Source organism: Ischnura elegans, chromosome 1 (assembly GCF_921293095.1).
Source record: "Ischnura elegans chromosome 1, ioIscEleg1.1, whole genome shotgun sequence".
NCBI classification, from domain to species: domain Eukaryota; kingdom Metazoa; phylum Arthropoda; class Insecta; order Odonata; family Coenagrionidae; genus Ischnura; species Ischnura elegans.
In genome coordinates this window covers 140,963,068-140,985,909 of record NC_060246.1, presented here as the reverse complement: position 1 = coordinate 140,985,909, position 22,842 = coordinate 140,963,068, and the positions used below count along the sequence as shown (strand labels likewise).

Genomic DNA, 22,842 nt, shown 5'->3' with positions numbered 1-22,842 from the left:
TTTGCTTCCCTTAACTTCAAAAATAGATGGATATACACTCACTTCGCTTCACCATTTATCTGATTATAAAATTGAAAGTATATTTTATAATTTCTACAATTTAAAATTGACAAGATATATCAATAGCTAATGCTACAGTTTTATCAAGAGCCGTCCAGAGATACAATGGATATTCCGAGAAAACTCATAATTCACTTTATTTATTAAGTTAAAATTAACCAAAACAAATTGGCCCAAGTGCACCGATCTGATAAAATATTCAAATTAAACCGTTCATCTTGCAACCTACCTTGTTCTGATGTCCTGTCCGCATGCTAACCTGGGCTCCGTCAATTTTTCTTGCTATCCCTATTTTTTCTGTGAGTTCCGATAAATACTTGCTTGGTCGAATAGAACTTTGAATTCATTAGTTTTGAATGTAATAAAATGTGTCACTAGCGCTCCATTTCTGACTGCCGATATACATTACAACATTTTATGTACAAGTTACTTACGAGACTCACTATAGCCTGCGAGATTCAAATTTTAATAATAATACTTTAACGAATTAAATAACATTCTCAGCAACTACCGGCAGCTTTATTTTCTTGTTTGATATATTTTCAATTTCCGCTTACTTTGGTCTTAAATTAAGGGAATGTATCACGTTTCTTCGCCCAAGCTCCGTGCCATGGAATGTCAGGAAATTATTACCCACCGACTCCCCTTAATTGCATTCGCGGAAGTTTCCAGTCGGAGTTTTATAGCCCTCTGTACACAGGGGCAATGAAACACGTTGAGTGCAAATCGTATGCCAAGAAAAGGGGTTTTTGGCTTTTTCAGCGCCATGCAGTTGCCAAGACGAGTGATGCAGGGAAGACGGAAAATTTATCGGAGACCTCTACGCTAACTTCCTTTGTGGAGACAAATCGGCCGGGGGAGTTGAAAGCTCCGAGGGAGCGAACGTATTTTACGGGAAAAAAAGCATGTTCTTGCTATTCGCATACACTTCGTCCTCCCCTTCGGTCGCCTAATATTGGTTGATGCAAGACTTTTAAAAGGAGCTCGATAGGGCGCAACGATCTTTGAATCATATTTTCCCTCGCGAAAAAGATCTGCTTTCAAGGAGAACGTATCAAAGGGTATGGGACCTTTTCGATTCAACGAAAACGCTAATCGGTTCTCTTCGTCGGTCCGCTAGGTTGCAGAAACGGTAGTAGTTGGCGTGATGTTGAAATATTCTAGATTTTTACGTCATGGGAGAATAAATTATTTTCCTTTCCAAAAGCAGCTTCATCGCGGAATGAGTCAGTCAAAATACTTCCCACGCATGTGTGCATTTTTTCCGAGTTTGCTTCAAGCGATACAATTTTTACCTTGGCTGAGCCCTACTTTTTTAGGTTTCAAGGTTTTTTTCTTGGTTAAATACTTTCGTCAATGATATGTCAGATTAGTAGCCAGAGTATGTCTTTTAATTAAAAAATATACAGTCAAATATCCTAGCTTTGACTTTGTCATGAAAATCGAGAACATTTTTATCATGAGGCGATGTAGCAATTAGTTAATTAGATTTGGTGATGACAGGAATGGACTTGAAAATTTAGGTCGACTCCAAGTGAGGTGCACTCAAGCAGCTTGATATTGTAGCATAAGATATTTAAAAAATTTAGATATGAACCTTTTCTTAGGGTAAAGGGTGTTAAGGTATGTATTGAAAACTTTTTCTTTTCGGGTGTTTGTTGAATTTTGCGTTAAGATACATTTAAATTATGCTTTCAATCGTTTCGCTCCGAATTTTGGAGGATTTTTGGACTTACATAGATTCGTCTTCCCAGAATTGATTCTTTTTTTTCCTTATTGTCAGGATCCAATTCTTTATGAAGTACCAAATTTTTATAGTTCTGTGTTCGATTTATTTGATTCGGTTGCATAATTCATACATCCCTGGATTTTTTATCCTAAGAAGTTTAATTTAAATATAACTTTATATCGCAAAATGGGAACATTGAGAGGGAACGGACACACGGATTATCACCATTTTCATTTGTTTCAAGTGAACTGGTAAGTAGAAAACGTTATTGTTTTCGCACAGCATGCAACACTCTTTCCATCCTCCACAATATTAGAAGTCCGTGAAACTCCACGATTGTGTTTTAGGGTACCTTGATACGCTTCGGCAATAGGTTTGCCGATATTTTAGTTGCGTCTTCGAATATGAAATGGAGAGTGAATGAATGCTGCCTAAAGTAGCAGTCAAAAAATATCGAGGCTGTTTTCATTACCAAATACGAGTGGCGTGTCTTGCTCTCCTCTGTGGAAGCCTTCATCTATTCCTATTCCTTTTTCAGTTCGCATCCCTTATATTTGTTTACCATTCCAGCGGAGGAGCATTTTCAACTTTTCAAATTTTGTTCAAACTTTTATCTGTACCAATTTGATGTCTAAATCGGATTCCTAAATACTATTTCACTCCGTTATAATAACTAAACAATAATTTTTATTCTTAAATAAATCTTAGTAACCCTTTCTTGAGATTGAAACTCCCCTTTGGCTATATTTTTACCATTCTTTTAATCAAGTGCATCAACTCGTTATTTTTAGAAACGGATGTAGCTCATTCCCATGCAAAACTACCCCGATTGAGTATCTTGCATGCAGTGGAATAAGGTCAGTTAATTTTCTAGGATTACCTAGCCCATATTCGAAGGACTCTCACGGATTTGAACTTGGAACACCTCGTTAAGTGCCCACACGTTGAAAACCAAACATTTTCCCGAGTTGCTGCTATTTTGCGGTATTCACTCGGCTTATCCCTCAAATATTGCTATTATTAAAATGAAATAAACATTTTGAAAGCCTCACGAATTTATTACAATCCTTTTATTTCTCTTAGATAATCGTTTCAATGACATAGATCAATAAATTGTTTTTTTAATGCCATATGAATCTCATTCTAATCCTACGTCCAGAGGTTCTAGGTCGAAATTAGGGTTGGGCCGAAGACCCATGAAACCCCACCTTTCCCCCAACCTCCTTCCGACACCGCAATCGGCACAGTGCCTTCGCTTCCCTCCCTCCACCCTCTAGACCGCAGGCGAGCTCATTTCCCCCAACAACGGAGATGAACACTTAAAACAAGTTTTGTCCCGCACGAATCCTCGAGGTGCCGGAGATTTGTCCGAAGCGGAAGCCCGGGTGATTGCGGCGACGGGAGAATGGAAATGCCGGGATGAGCAGAGGCGCCCGTGGAGAGGTGGGAAGAGGTGGGAATGAGACCGCAGCCACAAGAGTGATCGTCCTTGAGGCCGCGGGATAAGCAGTGCTCTGGCGAAAGGGAGGGAGAGATGAGATCGCTCTGTTGTGAAAGTAAATTGAAAAGATAGGATATTATACTTGAGGCGATTTTTAATAGTATAATATACCTTCCACCGCATAATTACGCAGACTTCACATTTAAACTTTATCTTACCATCGATTCATGTGGTTCCAACATAAACCCAGATCATAGTTTTTAAATTCTAGATCTCTCTTTAAAGTTTGAAACTAGAGGCCCTTCCATGACGTGGTTTTGGACTGATTGTTTTGGGTTACGCATATAAGTCTCATGCACTTGTGACGCTATTGGACCATGGCGAGTTCTTCAGTGATTCTAGCGAATAATTGTTGACTTTTACCCTTGCAACACATCTATTGCTAGGGTAAAAAGCTATAAAGCTTGTACCATTTAACTTTATAGATCGATGGAGTACTTAAAGTGGTAAAACGATTCAATCAAATTTTTATTTACACAATTGCACCGGGTGAAAGTGAAAGTATTTTTTTAATGAAATTGTTAGAGGAAAAAATCAAATTTTTATGAGCTCATTTTCATCAAGGTTTGGGACACATCTGAGAAAAGAAAGGAACAATACTGCCTAGTTTCATGATTATGAACAAATTTCTTAATGACTTAACACTCCATGGTGATAATCTTCAATGCCCTGCTGGCTTATCCACTATCCGCAACCCGTCCGTGTTGGTATCACTTATTCTATAACATATAATAATCTTTTCGAGTGTCGTTTTATTGTTTCTGCCAAAATTTTCATTAAAAAACTAAAAAATTATTAATTCAATGTATTCCAATAAAAAATCTCTGCCAACAACCAGTTTTTCGATTTTATTAGGAATAGTTTCCAACTCCATATTGGTTTTATAAACACAAACTTTCTTTTAATTATCCTCATGGAAACTGGCTTTGATTATCATAATCATACCGCAGTCAATTTACTGCCAATCGTGTTAACCTCAGTTATTTTACTGCTAGGAATAAATCGGCAAATGAAATTTGAGGAGATAGGCAGTTTACGAGGACAAAAAGTTGTACCATATGGGTAAGAATGGCTTGCTAAGCTCTCAATATTAATAATGAAAGACACTTTGTTTCTTCCACAAGTATATAAAAATTTCTACTTCATTACCGGTTTCGGATTTGATAATGGTGTAACAGCCGACACCGGTAATAAATATAAATTTTTATAAACTTGTGGAAGAAACATGTGTCTTTTATTATTAATATGGAATCCTTCCACCACGTACGATCTTCAAGTTTCGATTTAAGCTCTTAGTACTTTTGAATATATATACGTTGATGTGGATTTTATTTTAATTAAACGACGTCTTTTCTTCGTTATTTTCTCTAGCTTGTTCATCAATGTATGCTAAGCAGAGCTGGAATTGTTAATTGGTGTTCAACATTTTCTTTCTCTTTTCATTGACGCTTAACAACGAATGCTGGCCACCTCCTCTACCTTCTTGATGACAGCGGGAGCTTATGACTACGTGTGCTTTAATATTGACTACTTCCCGAGAGAAGAATACAGCCCCGATCCAAATGATTCTACTATGGCCATTCCATGTGAGTACTGGTAAAAGTTACGAACCATATTCAATATTTTATAGTATTTTAGTATATTTATATAATAACAAGAAGACGTGATTAATCCGTGCCATAATCTAATATTTTAACTTGTATCTGCTCAGAGATGCTACATTGTACATTACCCATTATAAAGAAAAATTAATCTATGGGAAAAATGTTTGCAAATTACATTTTTTAAATATACCCTAAATTTATGATGCAATGGTGACGAATTATGGAAATCTCAGTTGTGAATTTAAATTTGAAATTTTCTGTTTCCATTCTTAAAAATATAAAATATCCTTGAGGTTGCAAAATTTGTTGCGAAATAAAATAAATAATAATAAATAATGTGTAAGGCATAAATAAAACAAATCATCTCTGTGTATAATCAATTTTGTTTTTGTCGGAATGAACTTATTCAGGACAATTACAAATAGACTTTCATTCATAGCAGTTTAGTTAAATTTATTATCAGCCCAATGTGGCAAGCATATTGCTGGATTTGAGGTAATTTTACGTTAAATTATTCATATTGTCACCATTTAATTACATTTTTTTCGAGCACTGAATATTTCATTGCCTACTTCATTCCGTTCATTATTAATGCTAGATTGATTGACAGCAAAATATCGCTCGAAGGTTTAACGGTTTTTTTATTCCTCCATAACCACCTTTACTTTATAACATCCAATCACATTTTCACATTCATTGTGTTCAATTCCAAATATAAATCCATTCTCATTTCCATTTTTGCATGGTGATAACTAAAGTAACTCTTTGCTGCGTTTTTTTCTTTGTATCCCTTCCCGATACTCAACTTTTTTCCTGCTTCTATTGTCTATTGCTTAGTATCTGCTGAATGACATATTAAGCAAAATTTTCCCTTAGTAAATATTACGAAGGGGAAATACAACCTCTCATCTAACAGTCTTTCCTTCATTAACACTTACTTCCGTTCATTTATTACATTCCGGGACAAATTCTATGTTATTTAACGACATTTTCTTTTACAAGCTTGGAAAATATTCTGCATCATAATTTTATAAAATTAAATGCCGTTTTATTAGGAACTCACCATATCTTTGTACTTTCTGAAGTAGTTAGTACATATTTTTACCCTTTTGGCCTTTATGCATTTGAAGAACAGAAACAGCACAGAAAAATGCATGAATAAAAAAATGGGCGGGTAAAATTTGTAAAATGTTTGAGTTTGCGACATTGAAATATTTTTTTCGTCTAATTCGGATAAATTTTAGCTCCTTAATGGTTAAAAATGCTATTTTCAAGCTAAGATGTGAGGATAAGGATACATACACTTTTCATGGAGTAAGAGATGCTTCTTAATATAAATATCCGTATTACATGGACAATTAAATGGCTACCTTCCACAAATTTCATTTTTATCGTTGCATATACTTAAGTTTCAGGTAGTTAAAATACTTTTACACGCATGTTTACCCTAAATAAACTTGTGCGATTAATAAAATCTTTATTTTTCCGCTGCGCTATGAGTTCCAATTAATTTTTTATCATGAAATACGTTTAAATTATAGTTAAGGAATTATGCTGCATACCAATAGCCTATTTTCCTCAGATTTAGCATTATTTTTTTCCTTATCCTAGACGCTGTCACCAAATCGGCGGCTTTCTTCTTCCTTGCAACCGCTCTCCTGTTCCTCGGCGAGTTCTGCTGCTGCTTCGGACATTTTGCGCGACATCGTCGGATCTTCACTTTCATATCAGGCGTAATTTTCATCATATCAGGTAGGTGAACACCTATGTATTTCTAACATATTACTTAAGGAATTAAGTTTTATGAAATACATTTATGCCTTTTTAGCCCAATTAGTTGTTATGTGTAACTGAATCACACATTTTTAATGCTTTTCTTTACATTTAATGTTATTTCTTTTTCAAATTCTTGCACTGATCAAATAAGCTAGATAGATTGTATCTTTGAAGAGGCTTACATTAATGAGCTTTGGAATTTTTGAGGCGATATTTCGGAGTTCACTTGTTGAATACTTATAGTATACAATGACAAAAATAATATTGTACTAATAATTAAAATATATAATTAACTAATTAAAATATAATTAATATGAATAGTATAAAAATAATTAAATTGGTATTTCGATATCCTATTGACGAATATCTGAGATATAATCACTAACTGTCGGTGATAATCACAAGAAGAACTATAAAAATAAGAATCACAATGTGTGACAACAAATTAAACACCTTCACGAGTTCCTCGTGCTTTATTCGTGGACCCACAATTGTGTCTAGCAATAATGTTATCACTCTGGTTATGTTGAAACGATGTTGTGGGTAGTGCTTTTAACTTCCCGAGTTCTAAAGCCTAATTTTCACGTATTAAGTGCATCAGTTTGTATCGTTCATTTACGACCATGATTCGAGTGTGATATGAAACCACGGAATGGATAAACTAGGCTCTATTCCACCTCATTGCCAATAGAAATTCCATGAATAAATGCTAACTTTCCACTTGCGGTGAAAATTATTAGCTCTGTGACCCAAAATTCCACCAATTTCAATTACGCAACCGCCTGCACGAGGTCATATCCCCCAAATGCCCTGGAATTTCAGCGTCACGAGGAATTGAATCGTACCATTCATTTGATCACGACTGAAAGCCAGCTCTTCATTTAGAATTCTCATATTGTATTCCATACTTTCAATTTGGTGGAGCTTGTGGTGATCCAAGCCTTTCATTGATGATCTTACTTTTTTACGAAAAAAATTAAAAATCGTAAGTTGCCTATTACAAAGTGGAATAATTCTAAATTGAGATGGATATTTCTATTTTCCCGTTTTTTGACTCAACTATTTTTTCCGCATGATCCCGACTTAGTTTACCTGATCTCACCCCGGTCGATAAATTGCTGCAACCATTCTGGTTTAAAAATCCTTTAAAATCCATTCACATCATGTACTATTATTCGTGACTGATGATAGTAATTTCCAAATACTCAACACAATTTTCAATCCAATTAAAATTCAAATTATAACTGCATTTTTGACAACCGTTCGTGTAATGAAAACTGACCTAAATTATTTTTTTCTACTCATAAGAGGGAAAAACGAGGGTTTGGGATTAGACTTTTTAAATATTGATTTTTCAGTTAATGAAACCTAGGTGAACCTTTATTTCTTAATTATTTTTAGCTTAAAACCTCAAATATCTAGCCATTGAAGTACCATAAATATTCTTCTTGACCTAAATTCGGAAAATTGGATATAGATTTATACTCCACTGATAAGGAGCGAAAAGTGATTTGTTACGGGTAATGAATTTTCTGATGTCAGGCAATAACTCAACCGCAGGGAAGCCATTTTAGGCATTAGCTGAACTGGACTTTCTGGTTTTTAAAACCGGATTCGGCATTTCATAATTTTCGAGCCGAATCACTTGAATCTTCCGCGGAAAATATTTTTATTTTTGTGCTAGAAGATCGGTTGCAGAAAAAATATGGATGATTTTGCGGTTCGGTTAGGCCCGGATGTTTTCCTCGTTCTGCGAAATAATCATATTGCGCCGAGGAAAGCATTTTGCGCATTTCAGAATGAAAATGTTTTCGACGTAAAAAGTTTGGGCTCTCCTTTATTTTGAGATTCTATTCTTCAGAGTAATTTTTCGTTCTCACTTTATATGCCGCGAGGTAGAAATGGAATTTATTGATTTTGGGTAATTTCGTAAAAAGCCTAGTATATTTTACCGTATTAAGTGTTTTATCAGTAAATACGGATATTTAAAATAATGGGAAAACATGAATGCTGGCATGATAAAATGATCGGACAGTAAATCAACAGGCTTTCGGTTTTTGGAACCTTTCTTTTTATTGATTGAGACAAGTTCATTTGAACAAATAAAGCTGTTTCGTTACAAGAACAAGTTTATGTTTTTCTAAGCTTGAGTTTAACGACATACTTTCGGTTAACTTTTTTCAAAGGCCAGTGTAAATTACTGTTTTCCATTGGTTTGATCGTTAAAATGACCGTACTAGCAGGGATGGCAATCGAAACTAAACAAAAGTCAAAACCAGGAAAATTTTAATAGTTTCGTTCCCGGGAGCGAAACATAGAAACGAAATGGATTTTAACCCTGGGAGCTAAACTCAGGGACGAACGGAGTAAAAACCATTTCGCGTCGAAACTAAAGTAAAACTCTGGGACGAAACGAAACGCAGATATTGTCTCGCACTGGAGGGACCACGTGCTTCACCTTCAAACGGTTTAGTTTTGACCCACACACAAAGTACGAAGTATGACTGAATGAAATAGAGGTTCGGCCTACCGCTATTGGATGCAACGGGCTCTAATATATTGACCACAAACAGGAGAGCAGTGAACGCAAGCTGGCCATTCGATTTTTAAGCTCAATGTTTTAACCTCTCCACACGTATGCCACACGTGATGGGTCGAAAGTGAATCTAGTGAACTTTTTTTTCATTCCAATATCAACAATACACTTGTTTCTGACAATGATAGATAAGGGATAAAGATTATTCAATTTTACATGGAATTAGGCTTAAGGATATTAATGTAGCTTATCGATATGCATAGTAAGGAATACTTAGCACCATGTAACTGAATTATTAGCAGTTTAGGTTTCATTGCAATTCTGATGAAATTATGCTGTAGTGTCTTACGCCTTTCCCTGAGAAGTAGTTAGTGTAAATTAAATCCATAATTGCTGCAAAGCCGGCTGTTGTAGCTAAGAGAGTAAAGGCTCCTTTATTTTTAAATAGTATAGAAATAACAAATGACTCTTTGAATCAGTTTAACCTAATGTAAAACCATTAACCGCGATAAATATTCCAATGCTGATCACTTATGGCATGGAATTTCTGCTTCTTTGAATGTACCCAGCTGGAAAAAAAAGCTTGGCATTTAGTAAAATTTACATGGAAAATTGATTTCCAAACTGTGTCTTTAGCGTACGATTCAAAGGCAGTAGTTTTAAATATCTTTTATCAATTTCACTTTGATAATTCACTATTTTTTGAGAAAATTATCTTTGAAGACTAAACTGCAGTAAATATTGACCCTTGCTCGCTACATTCTTCACTTGTTTCTCAACTATGAGTCTCAACGAGATTTAACAGTAACGAGAGTTCTAGAGATGTGATGTAATGAAAACTGCTGAATTTAGGTCTTCTATTTTTTTCCCTCGATAGTAGAGACTGGATAAGACGAGAACTCTTTTTTTCCGTCAAAAATAAAATTCTGGATAGGAAATCTTTCTTTATATGTGCAACCGAAGTCATAAAGGATTAAAAAATAGTTCATGTAATTTTTAAAAAAGCTAAATTTGAGTTTGAAAAAAAAGGCAGTGATGAGATTTTTCAGCCGAAGAGGATTCGGCCCTTTTCAAGCATGAAACCGAGGATTGGGGTTTGGATTCAAGTGCAGGCAAATGATATTATTTTCTGGTCCTCAGTTTCTCATCTACGAACTCATCCTTCGAAGGTTACTGATTCCCTTTCATCCGCTTATGTGTGTCGGCGGGATTACCCCGAGAATGAATTCGGAAGGAGAGAGAGAGGAGGCCAATACGCGACCCTTTCGGCCGAGGCCACAGATTTAATTCCATTTAGAAGGCATATGATTGAAAGGTCGTCATTAACTTCGGACCAAAAAAAGGTTTGAGGCTCCCGAGGGATTTTTGGTTGGGGGTGGACGGCACTCGGAAAGTCGTTTGCGCGGCCCGCAGACAAATCACGGTCTGTCGGCGGAGGAAAAATAATGGGAGGCCACCGATTTCAGAACGCCGTGGACCAATATGGATGTCGCGGAGTCCGTCAGAAACCGTGCGTTATCAATCCCCCCAAAGAGCCTTCCAAAGATTGATAACTCACCCGTCAGCATCCGTTTTGACCGCTTTTCAAAATAATTATCGTGTCATTTTCGTCGAATGGCTCGGCTATTTTCGCCTCTGGATTAAATTATCTCTGCCCCATAGCGCCACGGAGGGCTAGTTGAAAGCGATGTGAGAAACTATTATCAATGGATTAGTCCTATATGACTAATTTGTAGCTATTTGTGCGACGAAAGGGCGTCGATTTCTGAAGAATAAAAACGGAATACCGTAGCCGCGAATTTTCGTGGAATGAGAGAAGGTGAATGAATATTTTTAAAAGTATTGGCCGGCTATTTGAGACTTAATATTTTCCGTTAAATGGATGAGACCTCCCAGAATTCCACGAGTACCAGGATCAGCATTAACTACAAAAAAGGTTCACTCGCAATCGACAAATTTATGGCTAATTTAAGTATACCGCGACTAGCCACGGTGAAGACTTAACGAAGTCACCCGAAATGTACAAAATTGTGCTGAAAGTGTTTAAATTCTCAATATAGTGTCCAACTGGCTAAAGATAAGTTGCATCACATCATTGAAAAGATGGAAAGACCCTCCTATAGTAAAGGAAATTTTTCATTAGTCTAATGATTAACATTTTTAAATCTCCCTTCATCCATAGATGACGCGCCGAATATATTACAGGCCCTCCTGTCATAAATATCGGACTGGCATGAGTATGTAAGATGAGTAAATCCTACTAAACATGAGAGTTTCTTTTCGAAGATTTGGTTAAAGAATTTGGTTGGTGAATTCTTGTTAAAATTTTATATCACTAGGGGCATCATAGCATATTGAACTGCCTTTTCCGAGACTGTTTTGATGTATCTAAGGGAGAGATATTAATGTCGCTCTCCAAAATTTATGCCTGAATCCGCTTCTTTTTGAAATCCACTTCAGTATGAAATACGAGGGAATTTTTTGAATTATGCATCTTTGAATGACGTTTTCAAGGTGTTTTTAGCTTTTAAATTCTCATTAAAATCATTAATTTTTTATCAAACAGGGATGTCACAACCTCGACTCTTCGGATACGCCTATGCTTTTTACGCGAAGATATTGTAGTATAGTAGTCCGTGAGTGCAACGCTGAATTTTTTGCGATACATGTTTAGCGGTGATGTAATTAAAGGCATGCTGTTTCTCTTTCCCGGGAGGATACTTTTGGTCCCGCAACTCTGTTGATAAGGTGTAGGCCTAGAATCGGAGTCATCGGACTCTTATCTATCCGTCACCATGGTCACAGGTGGGCTTTTTGCCGTGATTTTCAGAGCGCGGCCGTATCGGATACATGGACTTAATGATTCAAGAGGTTCAACGGGGTATCGGTCGGATTTTTCTGTTATTTTATTTCCGCGAGCGGCGGCTTTCTTCGTAAATCTGACTGATATGTCCTGGCTTTGCGTACAGCCCATTTCCAGGTGGGCAATATCAGTCAGTGTCAGTGCCCTCTAGCCGGAGAAAACGTTAACTTTGTGATATTTTTTTATTTACGACGTCAGGCCGTGAATTGAATTGTTTTCATTTTTGACATAGATTCCATCCGTCATATGTGCACGCCGAGCTAAATGTTTGTATTACATTGTATTGCACTTGGCCCAATTTTACGGACACCATGTAAATCTCATCTTAAAATAATCCTATTACTAAAAAGGTTATGGAATCCTAATCAATTCTGCATGTTTTTTGTTATACCAAGTTTTTGTGTCTTTTATTTTATGCACCCAGTCCATATTTAAGTGTTCTAAATTATAAATCCCGGTCATCGCAATCAGGCATCAACAGCATCGCTTGAAAATAAAACGGTTTTAATCACGTTCGCTATATTTTCTAGCTGCCAAGTTATAAAGCTCTGTTATTTTCTTCCCAGATTGGTTTATTTTTTCTCATCTTGATTTATTGATTTTTGAATATTGAAAAATCTTTTATGCTTCTCATTGAGGTTTTTTGGTCGCTTTTTGAGTGCAATTATGCCCTGCTTTTGCGGAATGACCACATTTTTTCAATTTCCTCTATTTAAAATGCAGTTTTCTTCATTATTTCAATTACAGCAGAGGAAATTTATTTTATCATTTTTTTATATTGAGATTTCGGTAATATTTATTATTTTTCTTGCTCACTCCCAAATTCTCTTCCAGAATTGATTTACCTAAAATTGGTGGGTACCATCAAGTACGTTAGTAGATTTCTGTGGAACTTTTGAAATTTGAAAAATCCTTTGATAGTTGCCATTTTAATTTTGGTGGGATATGAAAGAATATGAGGGATTTCTCATTTTCCTTAAAATGGCTAAAATTTCCTTTGAAAGTGTATACCTAGTATCTATATAACGTTAATTCATGTGCAAAATATATATGAAATTGCTTTCATGCTTGAAAATATTGTGTAGGTATATTTTGTGTTTCACTAGGTTGTGGACAAAAATACGCTTCTTTTGATGCATTTAATTAGAAAAAAAATATGAATATTAAGTCCAGGTACACAATTCATCATGCTGCAGGTTATTAATTAGCAATAGAAAATTCAAGCATACATACGAAGATTATTAATTTTGGTCAATTGATAAGCTATTGATCAATGAAGGGTAAGCTTTAAAACTTTGAATCGTGTGTGGTCAAGTAAAACTTTGGCCCGTTTTAATTGCATAGCGAATGCTCATATGGCTGTTTTTATATGCTATACCATTTTCTACCTAAAATTTATTTCTACAATGTTATACTACGGAAGAATACTATTCAACTATAACTATTCAATTTGACAACTATGAAATTCTATGAGATTGAATTAGAATATAATCAAAGGGATATATTTATTAAATTGATTGTTTACGGTGAAAATCCAGGGCCGGCCCTAGCAGGTGCGGGGCTAGGGGCGAACCTTCAGTGCGGGGCCCTTCACTTAAAATATTAAACTCTATACCCCATCTACAAACTCGAGCATTTTGAATCCCTACCACTCTCTGGCTAAGTATGTGTTCCCCTCCCAAATTCAGACTTCGTAATTACGCCGTTATGATACCATCACGCAGTTGAGTTTAAAATAGTATAATGCAAATAAAATTTATAATTATATTTATTCATAAAATTATAACGTAAAATAAACATAAAAAGCGCGCTTTTTCAATAGGTACGTATTTTTATAAGTTAGATTATGAAAGTTAATTAGTTGTAAGCCTAAAGCAATTACTGTAAAATGAAAAAAGGCAGTTTTAATTTCAAATGCAGGTCAAAATGGTAATAAATTAATAAAAATAAACTTACCATTGCATTGAAGTTTAATCACCCTTATGTACTGGGTTATAATAAAAGCATGAAATAATGTAATAATCTTAGCACAGATTGAAATTCATTTCACTGTCTCTGGCCCTGTCTTTTATATGAAAAGTTCAGCAGCATATTAAAAATAAATATATATATATATATATATACATCAATATTGTTAAAAAAGTTCATGTTTGTGTTTCTTAGCAGCATTACAGAAAGTTTTGCTTCCTCGCTTTCTTCTGGGCAAAATCATTGATAATTTCATCCAAGTTAAGTTTTGCTGCAACATCATGTTCAATTGACAACATAGCAAGAGAACTTAGACGTTCCTGTGAGATGCTCACTGATCCTGACTCACACGACACAGTACTGTACTGACAAACGCAATTGCACAATAAAAATTACTGCATTATTATTCCTTTTTCATAATATTATTATTTGTCTAGCACGGACTTAACAATACAGTTATAGTTGAAATTGCGTTTTCAAAACTATCGTATATTTTAATTTTTTTTCACGAACGCGGGGCCCCCCAAAGCGCGGGGCCCGGGGTGGTCGCCCCGGTCGCCCCGCCCCAAGGCCGGCCCTGGAAAAGACCATTTAGGTGATAACAAGAGCTCTACGTTTCAATGTTTCATTGTGAAGATTAAGTGCTTCACGTAGCGAGCGATGTAGAAAATTACGTTGCCATTTCATGCCTGAATCTGGGTCAGTTGTTTACTCTGGAGTTTTTTTTTATCTCAGCTGACGGTGCTGGGTTGGCGAGCAGAGTTTCTTAATAAGCAAAATTCACCATGATGAAGAAAAGCCTTTCATTCAAGCGAGCATCCAGTACCAAGTACCCAGGAAAGAAATTCAGAGCATTCAGTGCAGATAGAAGAGAGTGTTACGTTGAATGGAAATGCATTTCCTCCGCTTTGGTGGTACTTAAAAAAAAAGGTTGCTTATGGCAATATGGGTAATGTGGGCCACGAAAATCTTCATCTCATGAAATCAGCTCATACATTCTAAAAATCTAATGGTATTGTGCGATTATTTAAATAATTTTGCCACGGAATATATTCTACAGTATTAAAGTAGCATGGTTATTTATTTTTTATTTTGCTATATAGGTACTCCTTTTTATCTTTTACTCCATTTTTAATTTCATTTAACTTAGCATCATAAATCAAACGAAGCGCATATTCGTGCATATCCCAGTAATATACAATACATGCACAATATTTTCAAGTGCCAACTTCTGTTTAATTCCATCTCTTAGTTATACGAGGGCGATTTCTTTTAAACCACCGATGGGTTATGAACAGAAAACGAAGAGAATAGTTAGAAATGATATCATTTCAAAATATAAGCACACTTGTGGTGTCCCTCCGACATAATGGCCTAGGCAATTGAGGAATTGGTCGTGCCTGTGCACAAGCTTCACTATACCTTCTTCCAATGATGTTTCCGTCAATGTCCTCCAATGAATTTTGCCCTAAAGCTCATCGTCCGTTTGAAAACGCTTCCCTCCAAGCCGCATCTTTATTTCAGCGTGAAGATGGTAATTATATGACACCACGTCGGTATTGCATGGCGGGTGATCGATAATGTCCCATTGAACTTGCTCAAAGAGCTGTTGGGCTGCATCAGCGCTGAGATGACGGTTGTTGCCATGGATCAGAGCACTTCCAGAAGTCAGCATGTCTCTTCTTTTGCTTTGAATGGGAATGGACGTGAGGTTTCACATTTTTTCACACTCCTGCCACATTGCGTTAAAGAAAAATTCTCTTCTATCGGCATAAAGGTCAATGCATGTCAATGCTGAAGCCATTCGGCGAGTTTTCTGGCTATCACTCCGCAGTGCACACGTGGAGGGAGAATCAGCTGAGGCATTCTAGTTAATGAGATTGACACTGACCTAAAACTAACAACTTACGGTCAGAAATTACTTGAGAGTTTGGTGCGGAGGATGCGCAGTGGCCCTATCAGCGCAGTTCCCGCCTGTTGCTTGTATGGTATTTTTGCTGAGCGATCCGAGGTTGAAAAAAAACCGCCCTCGTACTTACAATTTTTGTGTGAACTGGTTCCTTGTTTTCTAAAATTGTACAATAATTGTACGTACTCCACTTTTTTAAAGGTCTTTTCGTAGGTTCTTATCAGTTAAGGCTTATTCCTTTTATTGTAGGTTTTTCACGAAAACCGAAATTTCAATCTATGATATTTCAAGCTGCTAAGGCTTTCGGACCGAAAATTTAGCATCCACGATCGTATGAGCAAGCAGATTTAAAATATGCATTCCAACGATTTACGGTTATAAATGGCTCTACATACAATGGTACTTTATGTTTAACCCGTAAAATTCATATTTACGAATTGTGGTGGCATTTTACGCATGATCAAATGCCTCACTTACACCACATGGTATAATCATAGGTGTCTAAATGTGTAATGTAACTTTTTAGTTTAGTTTGTCAAAGGTTCAGGCTTCCATTTTATACATTATTGTGGATACAGAGGTAATAATTTTACTAATTCATTATGCTACAATATTAAAATGTCACTAAAAATGAAGGTACCTCATCACATTATGGCTCAATTAATACAACTTCAAAATAATATTTGGAAGAAAAGTAAGCGAGAAGGAGTTTTATTTCTTTTTTCTACTTGGTCCGTACAAAAAAGCAAAACACTCGAATATGAGGAGCCCTATCGTCTTGACGAGAATGTTTACTTCTACGTTTGATGGTGTACTCTAAACATTCTCCAGCCCATTTGTATTTTTTGTACACAGTTATTTCTTTAAAAAAATACCTATTTTTGTGTATTATTTTGATGTCATTTGATATTGATTTCAAAATTATAAAAATACACACTTAGCAAGTCCTAAAGTTTACAAAATTATATTTATTTAAATATTTTTTATATTATAGGATGACAAAAACAATCGAACTTTGTTGAGAAGAAAAAGTTACGATTATGCTCCCACTTTCACGTCAAGAAGTCCCGCGCCAAGACAGCCGGGTCAAGATGATCCATTTCCGGATAACTGGCTTTATATTACGCAGCTGAAAAGCGTCACACAGATTATGAAATACCTATCCATAAATGTTTTGAATATAAATATTTAAGTTACTTCGAATCTTTTTAAATAAAAGGAGTTTTAAAACTTTTAACATATGAAAAATTAACTTATCACCAAAAACTTTTGACTGGAGTGATTTTTTTCGTTTATGAATTCTAACTGAGCATGGTTCTTTGATTGAAAAATATTTATGCAAAATTAAAAACATATCATAAACCTTCTTAATCCTTCAATCTGCCAATACAATTTACATCTTAAGTTTCTAATGAGAAATTATAGAAATTTATCAAGTTTCACGGAAAGGTGCGTGAAAAGTTGTACACGTCACTCTCTGATCCATTTTATTCATATTGAGCCCTAACAGCTTCCCATTTCCGTGATTTCTCCAATAATCTCAAACTTTTGAGAGGAAAGCAACTTTTGGCAACTTATGACATAAGTTTAAAGTTAGTGGCTGAATACTGAAAAAAATACCAAAAATCGATTTTCCCATTTGAATATCTGCCAGAATCCTTCATAATACTGTAAATGTGGGTCCAAATAAATTAAATTAAATGAGAAATTGTCTACAAAAATTTACGTTTCGAGTTTTTAAGTACACATAATATTTTGCTTGCCTAATCTGCAGTTTTTTTCATATTATTGGGACAGCCTTTTTCAAGAATCAAATTAAAATATTTTGAAGCCAGTAAGCTAAGTATTTTTTTGAGAAAACTACCAATATTGATCGAGAGTGTCTTAATTTTACCCACTTTGCTTTTAAACAAATCTCACTATCAGTATATTACACCCAAGTATTTTTTCAAGTTCCATGTACTCATGTACTTATAAATAACCATGAAGATGATACATACTTGTAACAAATTAGGGATTTTATCCTCAGTGTACAGGCAGGGGCGGATCCAGAATTTTTTCTTGGGAGGCACAGTGGTCTAACAGGCAAACCATTTTTTCATACTTTATGTTAAAAACAGGATATGCACAGCAATTACTGTAAGAAATATTCTCCTTATTTTAATATGAATGTTATAAGGGTGAAATTTAATGATTGAGGCTCCGTAATACTAAAAACGAAACGAACGTAATGATAACCGTGTTAAAAAAAAATTCTATTTCTTAAGCGCCTGGGGTGGGGGGCACGTGTCCCTGTGTCCCCCCACTAAATCCGCGCATGTGCACAGGTATTATAAGCATAATATAAAAGTCCGTAATGGGCTTGAAGCGTGAGTAGTGGTTGATTTGTTATCTCGTGGGAATATGAGCGAGTATTAGGATTAGGGGCATTATGTTTATCATTGGAGATGCTTATAGGTTTCTCGAGGCTTTGCATGGATGGTTGGTAATCAGAAACGTGCCAGGGTCACTTGAACCGGTAGCGGTCTCGTGTGTTTGTCTCCAGGGACCAACAGGTGGAGGATGAGCATCCATCCGTTAGCGGCGAGGGTGACCACACACAGAGGTAGCGGCCCTTACGCTCATGGGAGCACACTGTTCCACTCTGCCTTTACCATATAATTTGAGATTTGAGATTTGAGATTAGAGAGGCAATGCTACGTGGATGCAGAATTTCTCTGTGTTTCAAGTATAGTATTTAGGCGTCTGGGTGCATTTTCTATTTCATTCATAGCCCACGTCAATAGCTTTGAAGTGAGTAATATTCAAAATAAATTATCAAATGGGTCAAAATAAATTATACAAAAAGAGATATTGTCTGCCAGAACTTGAACATTGAGTTTTTTAGTGCACAAAATATTTTCCTGTCCCATTCAGTACCTTTTTTTTAACTATGAATTTATGCGTTTCCATGAAGTAGACCTGTCAAATATGCGATATCTTTGTGTAGTAATGTGATGCTCTGATTTATAATTGGTCTTCATAGAATGATCCTTTGCTCAGAAGTATCTATATTCCCTTGATTTATTGCTCTTCAATAAGATCAGATTTATCTTGAGGTAAGTCATCTTTCGTCTTGACCTTATAATGAATTTAGAGTTTTGATGCACATTTTCTTCTAAAATTCAGCCGTTTCTTCAAAATTTTACCCTGAAAACTGACTTGGAACACAAAACAAAAATAAGATCGGGCGCTGTAAGAGAAAATATCAGCTATTGTGAGATTTGATAAATATTGGTATCAGACTTGAAATAAATAAATAAAAACTGTTATTAAGCATTTCTGAGCAACTATTCAAGGTTTTTCATCCTAATGCCCGTTGGCTGAAAGGTAACCATCAAGTTATTTTAGGTAAGCTAATTTTGTCTCGATATATGTCTTGCGGTGTGTTGGATTTTGTGTCACATTATTCATCGTAAAGAATAGACATTTTTACATGCTATTTATATGCTTATACAATTAATTCAGGGTTCTCTTGATATGGTCGGAAAGAATGGGTTTCTTCATTGTGATCATGTTTATGTGTGTTCCGTTCTCTTAAAGTATTTTAGCATAACCGCAGTCGCTGTATTTTCAATGTTATATTTTCTTTACATTACCTTCCCTCATGGCCTTTTAATCACTGCATGAAAATAATTCAAATAGAAATTTAAAATTAGTAACTGGAGTTTAAAATAGGCTATCACGTTTACTCCAAAATATTGAATGAAAAATTATTAAAGTAACCTTTTCACGAAGAAATTATTCCGTTCACAGTTTCTGGTGCTCATCGATTAGGTCATGTGCATAAGAAACTTCAAGGTGACGATAGGGAGCAAGTTTTTGCCAATTATTTAGATTTCCCCGTTAAATAGTCATAAGTTATTGGTAATAGACGTAAATCGAGGTAGCAGCGATTAGTAGTATTTGACCTACCAAGAAAAACCCTCCATTCGCAGGGTTGCTGATGCTCAATGGCCTGGTCATGTTAATAAGCATGTTCAAAGTGAAGATCGGAAGGAAGTTGTAGCCAATTTATGAATTTATTCCCAGGTCATCGAAAATAGCAAATATGAGTTGTTTTTTTGGGGTTTTATACAGATGTAACATTTATACGTGCAGGAATAACCATGCTCTGGATAGGGGCATCCTACCCAGGCGGGACTCGAACCCTCTTCTCCTATTGAAAATTGCCAAACTTTAATGGCCATAGTCGTAAGTCGAGGTAACAGCGATGGGTAGCACTTGGCCTACTAATAAAATCCTCTTATTCGCAGGGTTGCTGATGCTCATTGGCCTGGTCATGTACATAAGCATCTTCAAGGCGGAGATCGGGAGCAAGCTGCGGCCTCGATCGACGCTCGACCCACCCATGTTCACCTTCCGCTACGGCTACAGCTTCCTGCTGGTGGTCACCGGGTTCATCTCGACGGAGCTGGCGGGCACAGCAGCCGTATTCCTCTACATTTACTGGCACCAGGCCGAGTGGCGTCGGAAGGGCCGCTCGCGCCGCCACCACCAGCTGCTCTACGGCCCCCGGCCGCCCCCGCCGCCCCTCGCACCAAACTCCTACTACGGCTGGGCGTGCCGCCGCCGACCGCTGCCCCCATGCGCCTCTGTCTGCCCCGGCGGCTGCCCCCCGCCCCCGCCCGACCTTGGATGTCAGGTGAGTGGGTGCATAGAATACGATTCCGAGTTTTCCACTTTTTTCTCAAGGCGAATTTTAATAACCGGGAAAAATTAGCGAACCGCATTGATATTATATTGTATTTTTTCCAAAGCGGATTAGCCTGAAATTTTGATGCTAACAAAATTTTATCATTTTTTTCAATCGAAGTGGCCACACTTTTAAGTAGAGAACGATTGTTAGTGATCAATATTTGCACCAATACCTCAATACGTCAGTTGAAAATCATATTTCGTCAATTGTATGACTACTGCGATGACCCCTTTGGTAAGCTTTGTTGGGAGAAGGCAACCCCAGCACATGACCGTCTTTTTTTCCTTTTTATGCTCTAATAGTCCGAGAGGACCATCACCACAAACTGCGGATACTTGCCAAGTAGATGTTAAAGTCGATGGATTATGTCGTATCTGGTCGCGTTATTAAAACACATGGAAATCAGTGAAAGTATGTAATTTCCTTTATATTTTAATTCTCATACCTCGCTTACTTATGGTAAATGACGATTTAGTTTTTTTCAAGACCTATTCATTCGTGCGTGGAGTTAAAAGCCAAAGAAATTCCATTGAAATCTGTAAATAATTAATAAACAGGTGTACCACATGTATAAATAAGTATAACCGTAAGTTAGCTAAACGGTAAATATGAATAATCCGTTATAATTTGGTTTCCCTCATGTTATCATTTCAAATCATAATTTTCCATACTAAAGATTCTATAAAGATAGAAAACTATGAATCTGTTTCACTTTCATTATAAAATGTATATATACAGATTCAATTTCTTTTCCCCTCTTCCGTAGGAAATCTTTCCGCGAGGAAATTCTGAGGAAATGAATGTTAGTAAAACTGATCCGTTATTGCAGTTAGTATGAAAATTGTTGTCACAAATAAATTGATTTGATTTGACTTATATATCATAATTTTTTGTATCCTTATGGTATGATGGTGAATGCAATTTTGCAGTGTTAATGAGGAATAATGGTATTCAAGAGAAAATTAATCGTGTGCTTACATTATGAGAAACGATTATAATTCGCATGTTCTTGCCAATATTTGGATCATTTTTTCATTCGTGTTTGTGACTCGTCCACTCCATACAGGTGTCATACAGCGGCCCCCCGCCCCCGCACCCCGCCTTCCTACCCCCGACGCCCGGGGCGCCCGCCCCCTCGCTCGCGGTGGGCCGCTCCCCGCGCGCTATGCACGCCACCTGCCGCCTAATGCCCCCTGCCTCCTCCGGGGGCGGCCCGCCCCCTCCATCCGAGGACGGCCCCGTCCGCATTTCGCCGCTGCCCCTGCCGCCCCCACCGCCGCCTCCGCCGCCGCCGCCGCCCCCCTGCCGGAGGCACCCCCCAGCCATGCACTGCCAGGGCCCGATGTGCCACGGCGGCGGCTCGCCCGGACCCCCAATGGCCTACAGGTACTCCACTCCACCTTCGCCCCACTACGGAGGGCGTCAGATGGAGAGGTCCAACGGCGAGGAAGAGGACGATGAAGACGAAGATGACGAGGAGGAAGGCAAGTTCATGGAAGCTTTCACGGGCCATGGTGTATATTCCTCATGATTAGCATGCATTTCCTTGATGTTTCGTGGCCCCTGCTAGTCACTGCTTTAGAGAGATTTGATGTCCTCGTTTCCGGGGTGTGATACAGAGTTTTTCAGGAGGAATTTACAATACTTCAGGAGGTGGTACGTGAAACAATTTAAAGCTTTTTTGTCCTAGACATCACAAAATGGGTAAGATTGCGCAATCGTATCGCTGACACACGCTCAAAGCTCTCGTTTAATTAAACTCAATGATAAATTGTTTCAGACAATTAAAATCGTACATTTTCGTCTAGCCTTAAGAATATATTTTTATTAAAAATCCAGAGTATTGAACTAAATGTCAAAAAGGCTGGGTACCCAAGTAAAACAGTTTTCATGGAAACTGCAAAGTGCATCTAAAAATGTTTGCGTTGCCATATCTCAGTAACTAAGGAGTTGTAATTCCATGATAATGGATAAAAATGCTTAAAATTGAATCCCCTACCACCTCCTGAAGTATTGCCGTTTTTCCTTAAACACCCTGCATATTTCTCCCAGGTGGGTGGGATGAGGAGGGAGGGAGAAACGGTTGAAAATTGTTCAATTTTAGTGCCTCCGCTTAATAAGCCTTCTCTAATGGAGATGGTGACCTCTAATTCAGCCG

General features: G+C 37.0%; 1 protein-coding gene across 1 annotated transcript in view; it reads left to right on the top strand.

Moving 5' to 3' along the window:
• The window catches only part of LOC124165592, a 78,715-nt gene extending 56,500 nt beyond the window's left edge, over positions 1-22,215 (top strand). Inside the window, exons 2-5 of the mRNA XM_046543089.1 lie at positions 4,784-4,876; positions 6,506-6,646; positions 20,242-20,630; positions 21,751-22,215. Coding sequence (XP_046399045.1) covers positions 4,784-4,876; positions 6,506-6,646; positions 20,242-20,630; positions 21,751-22,215 — 1,088 coding nt within the window. The remainder of the gene's footprint in view (positions 1-4,783; positions 4,877-6,505; positions 6,647-20,241; positions 20,631-21,750) is intronic.
• Positions 22,216-22,842: the final 627 nt, after the last annotated feature.